At 36.3% G+C, this 18,819-nt stretch overlaps 1 protein-coding gene and 1 long non-coding RNA gene across 2 annotated transcripts in view; one reads left to right on the forward strand and one right to left on the reverse strand.

Moving 5' to 3' along the window:
• Positions 1 to 4,812: 4,812 nt before the first annotated feature.
• Positions 4,813 to 17,364, reverse strand: HSPA13 (heat shock protein family A (Hsp70) member 13). Its single transcript, XM_025913782.2, has 5 exons — positions 17,249 to 17,364; positions 15,277 to 15,617; positions 11,400 to 11,613; positions 9,201 to 9,368; positions 4,813 to 7,885 (listed from the first exon to the last, which is right to left on the reverse strand). The coding sequence occupies exons 1-5, from the start codon at positions 17,271 to 17,273 to the stop codon at positions 7,218 to 7,220; spliced, it is 1,416 nt and encodes a 471-aa protein (XP_025769567.1). The 5' UTR covers positions 17,274 to 17,364; the 3' UTR covers positions 4,813 to 7,217.
• Positions 17,365 to 17,401: 37 nt separating this feature from the next.
• Positions 17,402 to 18,819, forward strand: part of LOC147577532 (uncharacterized) — a 104,210-nt gene continuing 102,792 nt past the window's right edge. Inside the window, exon 1 of the long non-coding RNA XR_015240373.1 lies at positions 17,402 to 17,593. This is a non-coding gene — a long non-coding RNA (uncharacterized LOC147577532). The remainder of the gene's footprint in view (positions 17,594 to 18,819) is intronic.

Genomic DNA, 18,819 nt, shown 5'->3' on the forward strand with positions numbered 1-18,819 from the left:
ATTCCATTACTAGAAAACAAAAACACTAATTTGAGAAGATATATACACCCTTGTGTTTATTGCAGCATTATTTATAATATCCAAGATACAGAAGCAACTGAAGTGCCCATTAATAAATGAATGGATCAAGAAGATACGGTATGTATGTATGTATGTGTGTGTGTGTGTGTGTATATATAAAAAGAATATCATTCAGCTATAGAACAATAAATCAGTCTTGTCATGTGCAACAACATGGATAGATCTAGAAGGTAAAATGCTAAGTAAAACAAGTCAGGGAAGAACAAATACCATAAGATTTCACTCATATGTAGAATTTAAGAAAAAAAGGACAAGAAGATTTTAAAACAGTGTTTTTTTTGTTTGTATTTTTGGTTTTTTTCTTTTTAAGAGAGAGAGTGCAAGTATGCATGAGAGAGAAGGAATCTTAAGCAGACTCCAGTGCTCAGGGCAGAGCCTGATGGGTGACTCTATCGCACGCCCCTGTGGGATCATGACCTGAGCCAAAATCAAGAGTCAGACACTCAACTGAGCCACACAGGGAGCCCCCCAAAAAACATGCTCTTAAATACAGAGAACAAATTGGTGGTTGCCCAAGGGAAGATGGGTAGGGGGATGGGTGAAAGAGGCGAAGAGGATTAAAACTACACATTTTGATGAGCACTGAGTAATGTATAGCATTATTGAATCATTATATTGTACACTTGAAACTAATACAATACTGCATGTTAATTATACTTCAGTTTAAAAAAAGGAGGGGCGTCTGGGTGGCTCAGTCGGTTAAGCGTCCGACTTCAGCTCAGGTCATGATCTCATGGTCCGTGAGTTTGAGCCCCGCATCGGGCTCTGGGCCGATGGCTCAGAGCCTGGAGCCTGCTTCCGATTCTTTTTCTCCCTCTCTCTCTGTCCCTCCCCCGTTCATGCTCTGTCTCTCTCTGTCTCAAAAATAAATAAACATTAAAAAAAATATATTTTTTTAAATAAGGAAAGGGAGGGGCACCTGGGTGGCTCAGTGGGTTGAACGTCCGACTTCAGCTCAGGTCATGATCTCGCAGTTCCTGAGTTCAAGCCCCGCGTTGGACTCTGTGCTGACAGCTGGGAGACTGGAGCCTGCTTTGGATTCTGTGTCTCCCTCTCTGCCCCTCCCCCAATCATGCTCTGTCTCCCTCTCTCTCTCAAAAATAAACATTTTTAAAAAATTAAAAAGGAAAGGGATCTAGATATTTCATTAAGTTAAAAGATTGTTGGGGTGCCTGGGTGGCTCAGTCGGTTAAGCGTCCGACTTCGGCTCAGGTCATGATCTCGCAGTCTGTGGGTTCGAGCCCCGCGTCAGGCTCTGTGCTGACAGCTCGGAGCCTGTAACCTGTTTCAGATTCTGTGTCTCCCTCTTTCTCTGATCCTCCCCTGTTCATGCTCTCTCTCTGTCTCAAAAATACATAAATGTTAAAAAAAAAAAAAAAAAAAAGATTGTTTTAGCCTCTTTACACCTTTGGTAAATCAACCAGAGACCTTCTGCTATTTAATTAATTCATTCATTCATTCGTTTATTATTTGTGACCCTCTGTAATTTAAAAAACCAAATGGGAAATCAACAGTAGCCTGAATAAACTGCAGCACAGTCACACAGTAGAAATGTATACAGCCATGAGCATGAACAACAGCTACAGGCAACAGTAAGGACGGATCTCACAAGTAAGATGTTGAGGGCAAGAAACCAACTGCAAAGGAGTAGTAGTATGTGATTCTATAATTCTGTTTCTACAAAAGTTTTTTAAAAAGGAAAAAGTATACTGCTACTAGAAGTCAGGATACTGTTTCTTCTTGGTAAAGACAGAGGGGACAAGATTGAAGGGGTACACAAATTGGGCTTCTTGGATAATGGTTATATTCTGTTTCTTGATCTGGGTCTGAGTATTGGTTCAATTTGTGAAAATTCATCAAGCCATATACTTAGGAGTGCAGTTTTATATCTGTATCTATATCTATATCTATATATCTACACACATATGTATATGTATACACACACATATAACATATAGTATACTTTAAAGAGTAAAAAGAAAGCAAAAGTAAACATAAAATATGACTAAGTCAAAATTACTCAAAAATATTTTTTTCATGTTTTAAGAAATTAGTATTACATTTTCATTTCAATTACGTTCACAAAGCTTATTCAATCGCTGAAGTATACGAGAAGCAAAGTGCAAGGTCCTCAGTATGACTGGATTACAGAGAAGTAAGTTTATTTGAATTTTTAAAACAAACAGGTGTATTGGTTTGCTTAAAGATTGTCTGGTTTGCTTAAAGACTAACTCCGAAACAGATTTAAGAAGATAAGGATTATAATTTCAATATATAGAAATATTTATCTTAGCTTATAGAAGGAAAATCCTAAACAGCATTAAGTTGAATTTTTTAGGATATTGAGGATATTTATGATTGAAAGCATACCTATGCCAACTAATGTGTGAGGCATTGGAATCATTTGTTACTTCCGTCTTCACTAAGGAATATAAGAAAGGTATTATTATCCACCCTATGTTTCCAAAAATAAGATTTCAAGATCTTGGCCAATAAAATGTAGACTCCAGGTCCACGTGATGAGAAAATTGATTGTCTTTGCAGTGCCTACTAAGATGTCCCATTCCTGGGAGAGCTAGTTAACAAGAGTCTGGTGGTTAAAAATAGAGGAGAAGGACTTAAAACCAATAGTGTTGTAAGCATAGTAAATGGAATTAAAGCTTGGGGGCAGGCTGCTTTTTCAAATGTATCATTAGTTTGAACCAGATGAAATAGCCATTTTTGTAGGTCAAAATGGTTTAGTAATGGTAATTTGATATGTTTTCTAGCATAGCTTTGGTATCCAACAGTATTGAGATGTAATGCTGTATTTTAATATACACACAAATAATAGTTATAACTGATCTGTAGAGCCTTCCGCTTAGGAAACATAATCAAGAAAACTAAAAAAGGAAAATACAGTAGTTTTTAAAGCTACTGGATCGTGAGATAGGATGTTCAATTCCACTCTCACCACTTTGTAGTCCTGTACACTGGGGCAAGTTAACTTACTTCTCTGGACTTACTTGGTAGTAACAATTTTATCTACCTCCTAAAGTTTTTGAAAATTAAATCATGTAACACAAACTCTTAGGACAGTGTCTGGCATATAAAACACATTCAATAACATGTTAGCCATTTCAATATCAGCAGTCACAGCTCCTTGCAATTGGTGTCTCCTATTTATAAACCCATCACAGAATGCACTGTTAAGTAAATAAAAAGGGCAAAATTGAGCCAATGTTTATGAAAGTCTATTTTATACACAGCAACTTTGGGATAACCAGGTATTAAAATAAGATCTAATCCCCATTGCTACACAATATGGCTACATTATTATCAGGTTATTATGTCACTTGAGGGAGGCAGCAGTCAGGAGAGATCTAGTTCCTTCCTGTTTTCCCAACTCCCATCTTTCTGGCTGTCATTTTCTAAGCAAGTGGGCCATCTCTAGAATACTGAAATCTTGACTTCTGGCTATATTGTGAGCTCTATTTCTCTAAATGTGCTAATGGAGATGAAGACTAGGTAGTTCATGTGGCTGCTGTGCTACTGAATTAGTAAGGCCAAGGTAGTGGGTATGAATGGGGACAAGGCTGACTGGCTTCTCTTGATCTCTGACAAAGGTAACCAGAGTTGCTCACCTGTTTTTTTATGGATTGACCAATCTGAGTACATGGGTAGTTATATAGTTGATCAAAGATAGGAATCTTGTTTATCTCCTGAGCATGGCACAAAGAACAAAATAAACATGAATAGACATGAGTAAAATGTAAAAATAGGTTATAAATGGAGAAATATTTGATATTTATAAAAACATATTGTGAAAATCTTGAGAAGTATTTGCTCCAAGATGTTAGAAGGGAAGTAACACACATGCATTTTTGTGTGTGCGCGAAGATAAGTAATAAAGGTCAATGTTTGCATTCACATTTATAAAATGTAGCTCATCATTAATATATTTACAATTGGTTTACTGCTGATACATGTAGTAGAAAATGTAATGTGTTCAGAAAGTAAGACTTAAATGATTTGGAATGTGACAGTGAAGTGCAAATAGGAATGCAATATACATATTGATAACACTTCAGTCACCATGAATTCCCTCTAAACATCTGCTTTTGGCTTTCTGTTCTGATCATTTGTGTAAGTCTCCAGGTATTACAAAACAGTCTTCTGCTTTCCCTGCATTGCCATATCTATGATTTTACAGAGGTAATGGACATGAATTAATGTTAACCATGATGTGCAAAGTCCTGTTGTTTCATACATTTCATCTGATATTTAGTTGAATCAGTTCCCTTTCATTCAGTCTTGGCCAGAAGCACCGGGGCAACAAATGACACTTTGGCCAAATGTTTATGTAGTTTTTGTCCAAAGAATAAGATGAACTTTATCAGAAAATTACAAAGTATTAATGAATCAACCAATTATGCAGGATTATTTATTAACTATAGGTTAATTTAGGTCTTGGCTCCATTATGGTCAAAGGCCATGAATTGGTATTCAGAATACTGGACATACTATTCAGATGGTAAAGGAACTGTCTCTTCTGAATTAGGAAAATACAGAAATTAGAAAAATTAGAAAAGTACAGAAGCAACCCCAGAATCAGGATGCAGGCAAGTAGGCAACAGCTGCTGAAGTCACATGCCATGAGCATCAGATCAGCTCTATCCCTACCTTCTCTGTCACTTGTAAACCTCAAAAATGTACTCTGGCCTAGTCCTGAATGGAAAATAAAGTACACAGTTTAAAAAACAAACTTCAAAGTGGTATTTATTTATATTAAAATGTGAATTACCTGTACACACACAAATTTAAGAGGCACAATCTGCTATGCACAAGAACTATATAGTTTTCAGTACATGTGATACACAGTAGCATCTGTTAAGTCAGTGGTTTGAGTGAAAACACAGTACCAAAACATTCCTGATACAAAATAAATTACTCATTCACATATTCTAATCATACAACAGTTAATATTTAAAAAGTTATGCACTTCAAAAAACACTAGCTAGATGTACAACCAAAATGTATTAGGTTTGTTTTATGAAAAATGTTTTCAGATTAGGCATAAATATCCCTTTCAGGAAGCATTTTTATCTTTTAAATAAATAAACTACATCGATTTCAAGACCATTTATATATAGCCCCCTAAAATATGATCAAAGACAGACATTACTTCGTATTTTTAAAGGTGTAACTATATTAGAGAATATGCTAAACACTGCCCCCAAATTCCAACACTGCCATTCTATTTTTCAGACACAAATTATTTAAATTCCCTTTTCAGTATATGAGATTAGCTGCCCTTTTTTAACAAATTGTTGCCCTAACACATTGTCCTAAACTATCTCATGTATTTGAGAAAGTCAAGGTTTTATTTTAAAAAAATGTCAAAATTCTTCAGGTTAAAATTGATATTTTATGTGGAGATTTTGACAGATGAAACACTTTTTTCTTAAAGACCTTTGCAAAAAGATCTTTTCCAAGTCTAAAATCTATTAAAGATTCATATCGTCTGAGAGAACACTCAAATATTTTCATAATGCAGTGAAGGATTCATCTTTGGCATTTCTCTGTTAGTTCTAAAATAAAATATGTCAACAAACATTTTTTTCCTACCTACTTGACATTCCGTACACAAACTATTTGATTGAAATTGTGTCTTAACAGCAATCTCATTGCTAACATTATTTTTTTAGATCTGCGAAAAATATTAACATTCAGCTTTTTATTATGAGTAGCTGAATTGTTTTGATGTTGCTGAAATGAGTTTGCTTAGTTCTCTTTTCAGTGATTGGAAATTCAACAGCCTTTAAATTCAACAATGGATACAAAGCAGACATACTTTACATCAACAAACATGTTGACCAGAGTATAATCTTTGAATATGGTATGAAGCATGCTTGTATTAAGAAAAATAAATAAATAAATCTTTAAATATGGGCATCTCAGAAACAGAACTGCTTGCTATATTTTCTTTCTTGGTCCCTGTAGCTTTTCTAAACAGAAACAAACAAAAGCAAAACAAAACTGCTACAAATGCTGATTTGTAGAAATTTTTCCACATTGCCTTTCACATTAGATTGCAACATTACTTCCAATATTCACAATTTTTTTTTGCTCTCATCACATACTAACCTTAAGGCTAAAAACAGTCCAAGAGTGACTATTGTAAAATGGTAGTGGGAAACAGTAATAAGGATTTTACAAATGATCTTCAGTCAAATAACATGGGGTAAAATCTCCGTAGAAACTGAATCAAGTAGGATTTGATAGTTCAAATGCAAGCTACAGTGTCCAGGGCTCACTGAAAATAAAGATACAAAAACAAAAACAAAAACATAAATACTGTAGCTAATTACTGCTAATTACCAAGTCTGCAAGCACTGTGGATAACAAAAAAGAGATAGTGATGATGGCTTTATTATGACATTAAGACATGTATCAAATCAAATTAATAATTCCTGTTTTCTAACCAGGCAGAATCATGGAAATCCAAGCAAATAATGTATAACAAATGAAGGAACTACAGTGTAGGTTGGTTACTTTTACTGTCTGGTACTGAAACATTTGAATAAATCACGTAAGTTTGAATTTGTGAAAGCAAATTTATTACATACATGTCAGTTACTGAATATTACATATGCAGCTTATATTAATAATACTGCCTATCTCCCAGCCAATGTAAAAATCTGACACCAATACTGTCCTTCAAGTATAGCTCAAACTAATAGTTACATGTGATAACCAAGTCAATCAATTACCAGCTCCTGCTAATACAATTTAGTAAGAACTGGGAATTGTAAAATCGGCACCAGGCAATGTTTACAGAACACAACGTTAAGTGCACATGGTTATCTACTTCCAGAATCCAAAAAACAAAGCTACCCATGCTCCTTTAAGAGTTTTACCTCAATTCTGTCATTTTAGAAGTATTTGTTGGAATGTGATCTCTCCAAAATCAAATAGGATCAATCTGGTCACATTTCATCCTAAAACAAAATGTTATGTAAAATTTCTGTGTATCTAAATGTTCCCTTTCAGGCAAATTTGTGAGATTATTTTACAGATTTTTCTTTATTGGAGGAGGTGGTCTGATAAGGAGGAAGAGATCATGAGACAATCACAAATAATCATCCCTCTATAATTCAGTTGAAGTTGGTCTTCTGTAAATGCTTATTGGGAATTTCTAAAGCACTGACTTGAAGAGGCCAAGAGCCTCCATCGATCCCTGCCTGTATGGCCACTCCTGTCACCACGGCCAGGTCAGGGTCTACAGAAGTGTTGGGATCCTTTCCAAAGAACTCTTGAATGACTTGGCGGATTCGAGGAATACGAGTAGAGCCCCCAACCAAAACCACCTCATCAATCTCAGTCTTTTCCAGGTGGCCTTCTTTTAGTACTTGCTGAATGGGTACAAGTATTTTCTGGAAGAGATCTTCATTAAGGGTGTCAAAGAGCTTCCGTGATATTTCTGTTTCAAATAACACCTGACTTTCTCCACTTTTCTTTTCAGAAAGGCCAGCTCCAAACATACTGTTCACATGGTGGCCATCAGCGGGGGAAAATCTGTCCTTTGGCAGTTCAGTGTCACTACTCTGAGGTTCTTTCTTGTCTTTTTCCTCCACTGTTAGTAATACTGACAACTGAGCAGACTGATGAAGAGTCAGGTTTAATTTGACCATTTCCACAGCTTGTCTTAATCGGTGAATTTCTTCTTTCCTAGAGGGTCGAAAGCCGTATGTTTGATAGATCTGTTTATATAAGTACTGAAGCAATCTTTGATTGAAGTCCTGTCCTCCAAGTTTATTGTTTCCTAAGTTAGAAATAAAAAAGTTCATATTACATTTATGCATTTGTATGTGTATATGCATATACATGTCTGTAGTATGTATGGAAATGATATTCTAGACATACATCTCTTGCTTAATGTACTTAACTATTAAGATTTTATTCATACAAAAACTGATTAAAAATAATTGGGTTAAAAAGATTTTAACTAAAATGTGTTCTATTTAAAAACAGTGCATATCTGGTTAAAATTTTTATTTTTCTTAGTTTTAATTTTTTAAATATAATTTATTTTCAAGTTAGCTAACATATGTACACAGTGTGCTTTTGGCTGCGGGAATAGATTCCCATGATTCATCGCTTACACACAACGCCCAGTGCTCATCCCATCAAGTGCCCTCCTCAATGCCCATCACCCATTTTCCCCTCTCCCCTGGCCACCCCAACAACCTGCAGTTTGTTCTCTGTATTTAAGAGTCTCTTATGGTTTGCCTCCCTCTCTATTTGAAACTATTTTTTTCCCCTTCCCTTCCCCCATGGTTAAAATTTTTAAATGATAGAAAAGGAAATATTTCTTAATGATATCAAATAATTTTTCAGAAGATAAAGATTGACAACAGATTAGCTTTTAATTGCAATTTAAAAACACTGACTGCCATTATTCTCAAAAGGAGAAAGTCCTTATAATTAAAAAGTAGCAGTAGACATTTTGTCTTTTTATAACATGTTTGCTTGCTTAAGAGCTGAAATTAAAAGAAAAAAAAGATGTAAAGGGAAAAGATTAATGTGGTACAAACCCCTGGCACTGAACTTGGTTCTAAAGAATCCAGTTAGGAAAAAGAAAACAGCAGGAGTTAGACAACCTATAACTGACAACTTCTGTTTCAAAACAGGCTCAATTCCTTAAATTAAAACAAAACCTTTAAAGAAAGATTTAGAATGCAAAATCCTCTTATTTCTTAGAGAATACTATTAATAGTATTAGATTTTCTAAAGACATCTATTTTGTAAAATATATTATCAAATGAAATAAACTGATCACTCTTCATTTTAAAGGGTTTTTCTTGCTTTCTGTCCCCTTCACCACAGCCATCAAGTCCTACTGGCTCAGTGAACTACAACTGGCAGTATATTAATCTACCATGTAGGATGCCCATTTTTTTTAGACTTTACTTTTTGCTGTAAAAATACACAAATGGTGGTTATAAAATAACATACATAGATTACCAAAATGAAGTCAAAGTACACTGAAAAAAATTTTTAAATAAACATTTAACACATTAGGTGTGCTAAGGAAAGCATTGTGTGAACCTCTTTTACTCTCCCTGTATTTTTCTTACCGGACATTGCTCGGGTTAGAAACATTCCTCCTTGTTTATTTAGCAACGACACATCTAGAGTTCCTCCGCCCAAATCTATCACCAAGACGTGAAAGACATCAGCCTTGTGGAGGCCATAGGCCATAGCTGCCGCCGTGGGTTCATTTATTACCCTCAAGATCTTCAGTCCTGTAAGATTGGTTGGAAGGAAGAACAATTCATTGGAGGACACCATTATCAAAATTTCTTCCCACTCAACCTCACACAATGTTAGTGTGTTTTCTAAAGCATGAACCCCAATGAGTAACAATGGCTTTTATTAAGGTAAGAAAAAGAAAAGCCCAGATTCAGTGGAATGTATCATTCTAGTCTTTATTAATTAATATTTAATTAAAAAAACTCCTAGCTTCTTCTAATTTTCATTATTTTACTTGGGAATACATAAGCAATAAAAGCTTAATCATTATGTGCTATAATAAATTGCTGTGGAAATGAAAGCCTGGAGCCTGTTTCAAATTCTGTGTCTCCCTCTCTCTGCCCCTCCCCCACTTGCACTGTCTTTCTCTCTCTCTCTCTCTCAAAAATAAATAAAACATCATATATATATGATATATATCATATATGTATATCATATGTATATGACATACATATATGATATATATATATATATATAGATCATATATACATATATATGACTTTGACAGGGGCTCCTGGGTGGCTCAGTTGGTTAAGCATCTGACTCTTGATTCCGGCTCAGATCATGATCTCAGTTTGTGGCATCGAGCCCTGTGTTGGGCTCTGAGCTTGGGATTCTCTCTCACTCCCTCTCTCTCTGCCCTTCCCCTACTTGCTCTTTGTCTCTCTCAAAATAAAGAAACTTAAAAAAAAAAAAAAAAAAGACTGATAAAAACAAGCAGATAAATAGATAAAAAATTAGATGAAATATTTCAATAGACACAGACTCAAAAAGTAGACTTAAAATTTAGGACGCTCAAAAAAAAATTTAGGACCCTCAAATGCAAATCTGAAATATACAGCAATCTGATCTTGAAGATAATGTTAAACATTACAGTGAACAGTGAAAGTTCAGATTTCTTTGTGCAAATTTCTTGCTTTACCCTAAGTGCCACACTTAATGAGTGGTTTAGAAAGCAATATGCTATTATGCATCAGGAACCATAAAAAACTATTCAAACTCTGAAGAATTTATTTAAAAACCTTAACACCATTTCCTTTAGCTCTCTGACTTCATCACTCACTCTGCTCTGGCCACACTACCTACTTCTCATCTTCACATGTGCCAGCAAATTCCCATTTTATGGCTGCTAAATGACTGTTTTCACTCCTGCAACAGACTTCCTCTGTATATCTACTTGCCTAACAACCTCACCTCCTTCAAATCTGCTTACATGTCACCTTCTCAAGGAGGCCTACTTGGCCACTGTAAAACCCAAGTCCCCCACTTCCTGACCACTCCCAGCAATCCTCGTCTTATGCTGTTCTGTCTTCCATAGCACATTTCTTTCTGATACACATTTATCAGGGCTCTGTACCAGGGGCAATTCTGGCCCTCAGGGAACACTGGGCAATGCCAGAAGACAGATGACTGTCACGTCCTGGAGAGGCTGGTGCTGCTGGCATCTAGTGAGCAGAGGCTAGGGATGATACTAACTCTCCTATAATGCATGGGACAGTTCCCCACAAGAGAATTATCTAGGCCCAATATGCTAGGGGTGAGAAACCCCATAATATACTTATTTTTAATACAGACTTTCTGTTTCTCTCCAATAGAATAGAAGCTCCACGGAAACAGGGATTTATGTTTTGTTTGCCAAGGGACCCAATATTTGCTGAATGGTTTTAAATGAGTCTCTTCCACCTCAGATTTAAAAAAAAAAAAAAAAAATATTACACTCATCTTAACATTAAAGAAAATTTATAAAAAAAAATTCCTCACTGCTATCATGAACCCATGTCCTCAGTCTTTGTCACAGGACTATCTTATTGGCCGTCATCATAATATGTTGCATTTTACATTGCGCTATAGAATTTTTTTAATTTTTATCTTTAAATGTATATCAAAATCCATCTAATTTACCTCCTTTGGGTTTACATGCCTAGATAATTAGGTGGTTTGCAAAGTGATATACCTTACTACAGAAGATTTTCAAAATAAGAACATTTTGAGAAAGAATGCAACACAGGCAAGGGTGGTATTACCTGCAAGGTTAGCAGCTTCAATTGTTGAATTTCTCTGTTTTAGATCAAATTCTGCTGGTACAGAAATAACCGCATTAGCAACTGGCATTCCGAGATACTCCTCTGCCATTTCCTTTAATTTCAACAGTAGTCTAGAGCCAACATATTCTGGGGAAACGGTGATGGTCTCATTACTTGTCACCGAAAACTCAACCATTCCATTTTTGTTTAAAACCTATGAATAGGATTAGTAAAAAACAAACAAAACAAAAAGGACAGAAAGAAATGTAAAACTGTGTGTGTACACATCCACACACATATACTTAAACACATACATACATACACACTGGACTTATTCAATAAAAATTTAACTTCATAAGGTCATAAAATTTTTTGTAATCTGTCATTTACCAAGATGAGAAGTTATTAAAAGTTATACTTCAAAATATATAAAGTGAATCAACACCATAGCTTTCAATAACAGCAGAATAACCAAATTCATCACCAAGCATATAAATGGAACACAGAAGATCTTCAATATATATTTGTTAAACGAATAAAAGAAAAAAGGTGAAATATAAGGAATAAAAGTTGCTGGATCATGTATTTGATTCAGGATCTTCTTTTAATTAACTTGTTTCCAAAAATAATTGATAACTGAACAAATGTTCTGGTACATATTAACACGAATCATTTTAGTAGTTCATTATGTTCTTATCCAAGAATCAAGTATCATTTACATTCTTATTTCCAGGAAAACATGTATCATGTATTAGCTCCTTATCCCTGCTAATGTGGTTGTATATTTAATAAACTAGATGAGGGGCACCTGGGTGGCCCAGTCAGTTAAGCATCTGACTTGATTTTGGCTCAGGTCAAGATCTCACGGTTCGTGGGGGATTAAGCTTCTAGTCTGGTTCTTCACTGACAGTGTGGAGCCTGCTTGGGATTCTCTCTCTCCCTCTCCCCTGCTTGTGCATGCATGCTCTCTCTCTCTCAAAATACATAAACTTTAAAAAATAAATTAAATAAAAACAAAGAAATAGATTAATTCTAAAACATACTATTCCACTTTCACCAACAGACTATATTAATATCAATAGTAAAGACAATTAGTCTCTTCTAAGAAATTATAAGAACTTTACTCTCATTGCTCTAGACTGTATAATAGGTTTCAATGAAGAAAACTTGACCATCCACAGACCTATCTGGGAAAAACAAAAACAAGCTACGATTAAAACAGACATATCTGGGAAAAACAAAAACAAGACACGATTAAAATAAGATTCAAAGACACCATACCCTCAGAGCCCAGCTGAAACAAACAACAAAAAAAAATCAAAACACTTAGAAGCTTAACAACAACAACAAAAACTGAAAATAACCCTGTGTTGGAAAACAGTACAGAAGTTCCTCAAAAAACTGAAGCTAGGACTACCATATGATGTAGCAATTCCACTTCTGGGAATATACCCTTGTGTAGCTATCTGCACCCCCACGTTCACAGCAGCATTTACTTACGATAGCCACGCCATGAATACAAACTAAGTGTCTATCAACAGATAAATGGATTATGTTGATATACACACATAATGAAATATTATTCAGCCATGAAAAAGAAAATCCTTCTGTCTGTGACAACATGAATGGACCCTGAGAGTATTACACTAAATGTCAATAAGTCAGAGAAAGACAAACACTATATGATCTCTCATGTGTAGAATCTAAAACAACAACCAAACTCAGATAAGCTGGTTTATCAGCTGGTTTACCAGCGGTAGGGGATGGGAGCATGGGCAAAATGGATGAAGGTGGTCAAAACAAAAGGTACAAACTTCCAGTCATAAGGTAAACAAGTACTGGGAACGTAATGTTCAACATGATAACCAGAGTTAATACCGCTGTGTGGTATATATGAAAGCTGTTGAGAGAATAAATTTCAAGAGCTCTCACAACAAAGGAAAAAAATTTATTTCTTCTTCTGTATCTATATGAGATGATGGATGTTAACTTATTGTGCTAAACATTTCACAACATATTTAAGTCAAATCATTATGTTGTACACCATAAACTTATACAGGGCTGTATGTCAGTTATATCCTAAAAGTCAGGGAAAAAATAACTTGCGTCAATACGTAATACACTCAAAATCATAATTTTGAGGACATGTATAGCTTTATATAATTTAAGCACTGCTTACGAAAGATTTATAAATTAATAAAAGATTCTAAGAATAAAGCTAAAAAAGAACAAAGAAATAAATATAAGAAATACATGGGGTAAATTTATGTTCTCCTTTGTATATGCATAAAAAATCTGAGAATTTTATTCAATAAGCAGCACTGATACAGCTATTAATTTTAAAACCTATTCGTTTAGAATTCCACTTCATAATTACCAAAAAAAAAAGAAAAAGAAAGAAAAAAAAAAACCCTCTATGGAAAGAACATTTAAATATTTAAAAGACATGGGTCGGGGGTATGGATAAAATAAGCGATGGGGATTAAAGAGTACACTTACCATAGTGAAAAAAAGAATTAAAATATTTAAAAGAAAAAACATCAAAGCACAACCTTACAAATGCTCAAGTAAAAGTATTAGAAAAAAATTCAAATGGATAGGATGGAAAAGGGCATTGTAAGTCTGTAAGAGACTATAAGCATTTTTTTTTTTAAATTTCAAGATGATTTGCCACATGAAAATTTAACATTTTAAAAAAAATTTTTTTTCAATGTTTATTTATTTTTGAGAGACAGAGCATGAGCAGGGAAGGGGCAGAGAGACAGGGAGACACAGAATTCAAAGCAGGCTCCAGGCTCTGAGCTGTCAGCACAGAGCCTGATGCGGGGCTCGAACCCATGAACTGTGAGATCAGACGCTTAACCAACTGAGCCACTCAGGTGTCCTGAAAATTTAACATTCTTGAAAGCTCAAAAGCAAAATTATATAGCATCAGTTAAATAAAAAGAACATTAGAAACAAAAAAAACCCACTGAAAACATATCACAAAGGTATTTTATAGTCATAAAAAAACATACACCCCAAAATAGGATTCCTAAAGAAAATAAAAATGCCAATGAACATATTAAAAAAAAAAAAATCTGACCTCACTAAAAATCAAAGGAATGAAAAATTAATATAAGATACCATTTTCACTTATTTATTGGCAAAGATTAAAAAATAGTAACTAGGGAAGACATAAGCATTCTAAAAAAGATAGTTAAGACACACAACCTTTCAGCGCACAATTTGACAATATCAATCAAAGTACTCAGAGAACTCAAATTCTCCTACTTCTACAATTCCAGTTTAGGAAATGATCAAGAAGAACACAAAGATATATGTACAAGGCTACTCAAAGAAGTTACAACATAAGTGGAAAACCAGGGAAAAAATAAAATGTGCACTTACTGAGAATGGACAAATATAGGAATAGCCGTTCCAAGTGTCCATGAAAACAATGTGAACCTATTATCCAACTGTCCGTGTCACACTGTTGAGTTTCAAACAAGTCATAAAACAGCAATGCCTAGTATGATCTCTCTCTTTTTTTTTTAAGTACACAAATGTGTATAACCTAACACACACAAAGCATCTGTCCATCTATCTGGCTATCTGGCCATTGATCCATAGTATGTGGGGGCTTCAGCTTTTTGCTACAATGAAACAAAGAGCTAAGTAGACACTCAGAGGATGGCAGAGCAAGGATACAGCTAAGGCTCTGAGTCCATGATAGCGCTGTGGAGCCAATGAATCAACTCATTCTGGAATTGCTGTAGGTCTGCTTGTTGTAACATGACTTCCACGCAGATTAGGGTGAAACAGAATGTTGTATAAGGCATCATTTGCAACAATATGCTGAACTAAAATTAAAATAGATTTTAGCCTAATCACTTACCTTAAATGGGTATCTGCCAATCTCAGCCTCCAGCTCTTCTGGGGTAAATATCTTGCCTATGAATCTTTTGGCATCATATATTGTGTTCTGAGGATTTGAATCTGCGAGCTCTAAGCTTTCATAACCCACATACACATCATCGTCAGTAAAGGACACCATGCTGGGTATACTGATATGCCCATTTTCATCTGGAATGACCTTTACTTTTCCTGTGCCAGGAAAAAACACCCCAACCGAACAGTAGGTAGTGCCAAGGTCAATGCCAATCACTTTAGGAGTAGGCAATGGTAAATACTGTTGTGCCAAATAGCCAGCCAACAGGAGAGTCAAAACAGCTGATCCTGAAATACAGGCAAATTAAAAGATAGGTCTTAGTAAACTAGTATGATACGCTAAATTACTATAGCAAACTCCCTTTAATATCACTCTTTGAGGTAAGACTAATAATCCACACTCTCAAAATATTTTCTTTTATAGTACTAATGGTAACAATTCTCTCAGGCATCAAGTTTTTCATAATGCAAAGTGATCATAACACAATTAAAATGAAGGAACAACAACAACAACAAAAAACTCCTCTAGTTGTAGGTCTGTGTACTTCACCTTGGTGAATGAGAAGTAAAAACTTTTAATTGTGCTGATGCTGACAGGAAAACCCATTTATCTCTAGCGAAAGCTAGATAAATGTTAAATATAGGTGCATTTCAAATTCTTGATCATTTGGTATTTAGATCTTATAGCTTTCTACACAGCTTTAATTATCATTATTAAAAAGAAATTTCATTATTAAAATTTCCACAGCAAACACTTTGTTATTATCGTAGGGCTAAAACTCTACCCCTGCATCTCCTTTCTCTTTCCAAAAGAATGAACGGGATAAATTGGTAAAATGATTTTGAAAATTGTTTAAATATTAAACTATCACATTACAACAGAACACAGTTAACTTCTTGTATTTAAACAGGAATTAAGGAATACTTCTTGAGGAGTTAATATGTAGGGAAAGAGAACCATAAATGTGGAACCCTGAAGGCAACATAAAGCGCCTTGAAGGCAGGTTTTGTTCCCTGTTGTATCCCCTCCACCAGGAATGGCTCCTAGCAAATAGCAGAGGCTCAACTAATATTAATTGATTAAAACACACACACACACACACACACACACACACACACACACACACACACAAATATGAACAAACGTCATGCAGATTGTAAACATAAGTGATGAAGAAAGATGCCACTTTGAAATTACAATTAATCTGTTATTTGTTTTCAGGAAGAATATCCATACGTGTTACATACGACCCCAAACGTCAATCGGTAGGAGTCTGTTTCACTAACTGTACGCTCATCTTCAACACATAACTCAAAAAAAAAAAAAAAAAAAAAAAAAAAAGAAAGAAAAAAAGGACATCAAGCGCCAACCCCACTTTCCACTTGCTCCTACGTGGGAAACTTCAGAAACATTTCATCGTTTTCCCGTTCGGGGAGGATTAATTGCTAAACTAGATGGGTGGAAAGAGCATCAGACCACACATCCAAGAGGCCTGACCTCTCAAGATGCAGCAGGATCCCAGGACTCTGCAGCTCAGGCTGCTGGTGCTGCTCCTCCCCCTTCCTCTACAAAGAGGTCTTGGGGATGCACGTTCTTGCGGCCTCTCGAAGGCCTCAATTCAACCAATGACTCAAAATCGACGTTCTTTTGAAAAGACCCGTTCCTGAGGCCCGATGTCCTTGGGATGTACGCAGAGGGTCGCCGCCGGCCCTGCATGGCCTACTCTGGCCCAGGCCATTCTAGACGCGACCCCCAATTCGGCAACCCGAAGAGCCAAAAACCGACTCTAAGTCATCTTTTCGAAGCCCTTCCCACTGCGCCAATTGGATCCAGGAGGTGACAACCACCCCCGCCTATCCCCGCCTCCCCAAACCGCTCGAGTGCCCGCAACAGCCACAGGGAACCCCTGGTCACTGACCTAAGATCGTCATCTCTCCGGCCATCACAGTCCCGCCGAAGAGGCTTGGGATGACTGTACCAGACGTGAGGTGACGCCCCCACGCCGCCCCGCAGCCCCAAGGCCTACTGGGTAATGTAGTTCTTTTTCTCCGACGCAGTCGGAGAAGCTACATATATGACCAGAGAAGGGACTTCATTTACCGTCAGGTCGCAGGACAGAGAACTTCCATTCAACAGCTGCCAGTGACGTCTAAGCCGCCCTCCTACGCCGGGGCTACGGAACCAATGAGGCTGAGGTGGAGGAGAGCCAAGAAGAGGGACTGGAATTTATAATCAAACCTGAAGCGACTGGAGCCAAGTAGAGGTAAAAACAAACGATTTCTTTAGCACCGCCCTGCCGCTTTGCATTATGGGAAGTGTAGTTCCGGCCTGCCCCTCTTCGCTGGAGGGAGAGTGAGGACAGTTAGGTTATTGCTTCGTTTGGCCCTGTTCCTAACCAGGCCCGGGTTCGAGCCTTTGCTTTTTCGTTATTCCTGCCTTTCAAAGAGTGCTCCTTTGCCTAGATCTAGATTCCGCATGGGGATCCTTTAAGCGTCCCTCACCCCTCCAGCCTTCCTACAACAGCCCCTACAGCAGTGTGGGCACAGAGGCAGGCTGATGGGGCATCGCTGAAACTCCCAATAAAGCTCCTCAGCCCTCTACTTTTGTTTTGGGATAAAAGTATTCAAGCAGTCTTCAGTGAATGTGATTTATTCAAGACAGCAAGGAAGCATTTTGTCTTGCTAACACCGAAGTGGACTGTTACTAACGAAAACAAAACACTTGAGCTTTCTCTTGAATTAAGTCACAATTGGTAGGAATTGCCTTCATGGACAAGTCCTGTAACATATAGTGGCCATTTAGGACACTTGTGAAGTGTTTTCTCAGGTCCGTGTCTATAATATACAACCCCCCCCCCCCTTTTTTTTTCTTCTTTTCTTCTTGGTTACTGGGTAGTACTTAATGGCTCTTTTTGAGAGTGTTTTGTCTTTTATTGCTGTTATTAAAGGGCACCAGAACTATGATCCTGGAGAATTGAAATGTTTCCTCACCTTAGATGTAAATCAAGTTGATATCCCTGTTGATAACAAGTCTACCTGCTGGAGTAATACACCACCACTGGCTTTCTAGCTGCTTAAAACACATACATGAAAATATTATGGTTATTGAAGGTGAAGGAAGTATAGTTAATGGGGATTTATTATAATCTCTCCATTTCGTGCATTGAAAAAAAATATTTCACAATGTAAAGCATAAAAAGTATGTGTATGTCTAGGGAGTACTATTGAGTATAATTTCCTTATGAAGAACACATAATTCACTCAATTCATGGATATTATTAAGTATAATGATCATATTAACAAACATTTATTGACCATAGTGGTAACCACTGGTAACAACAGAAGGAGAGACAGAAGGTAAACACATACATGTAATTGATTATGGTATATGCTGTGACAATAAAGGAAACCTCATCTAAAATGGAGCCCAGAAGTCTTGAATGGGCAATTCTCTGGGACTACCACTGGTTGTCAGTTGCAGACTCCACCA

The sequence above is a fragment of the Puma concolor genome, chromosome C2, assembly GCF_028749965.1.
Source record: "Puma concolor isolate L17-30 chromosome C2, mPumCon1.1.hap2, whole genome shotgun sequence".
NCBI lineage: Eukaryota > Metazoa > Chordata > Mammalia > Carnivora > Felidae > Puma > Puma concolor.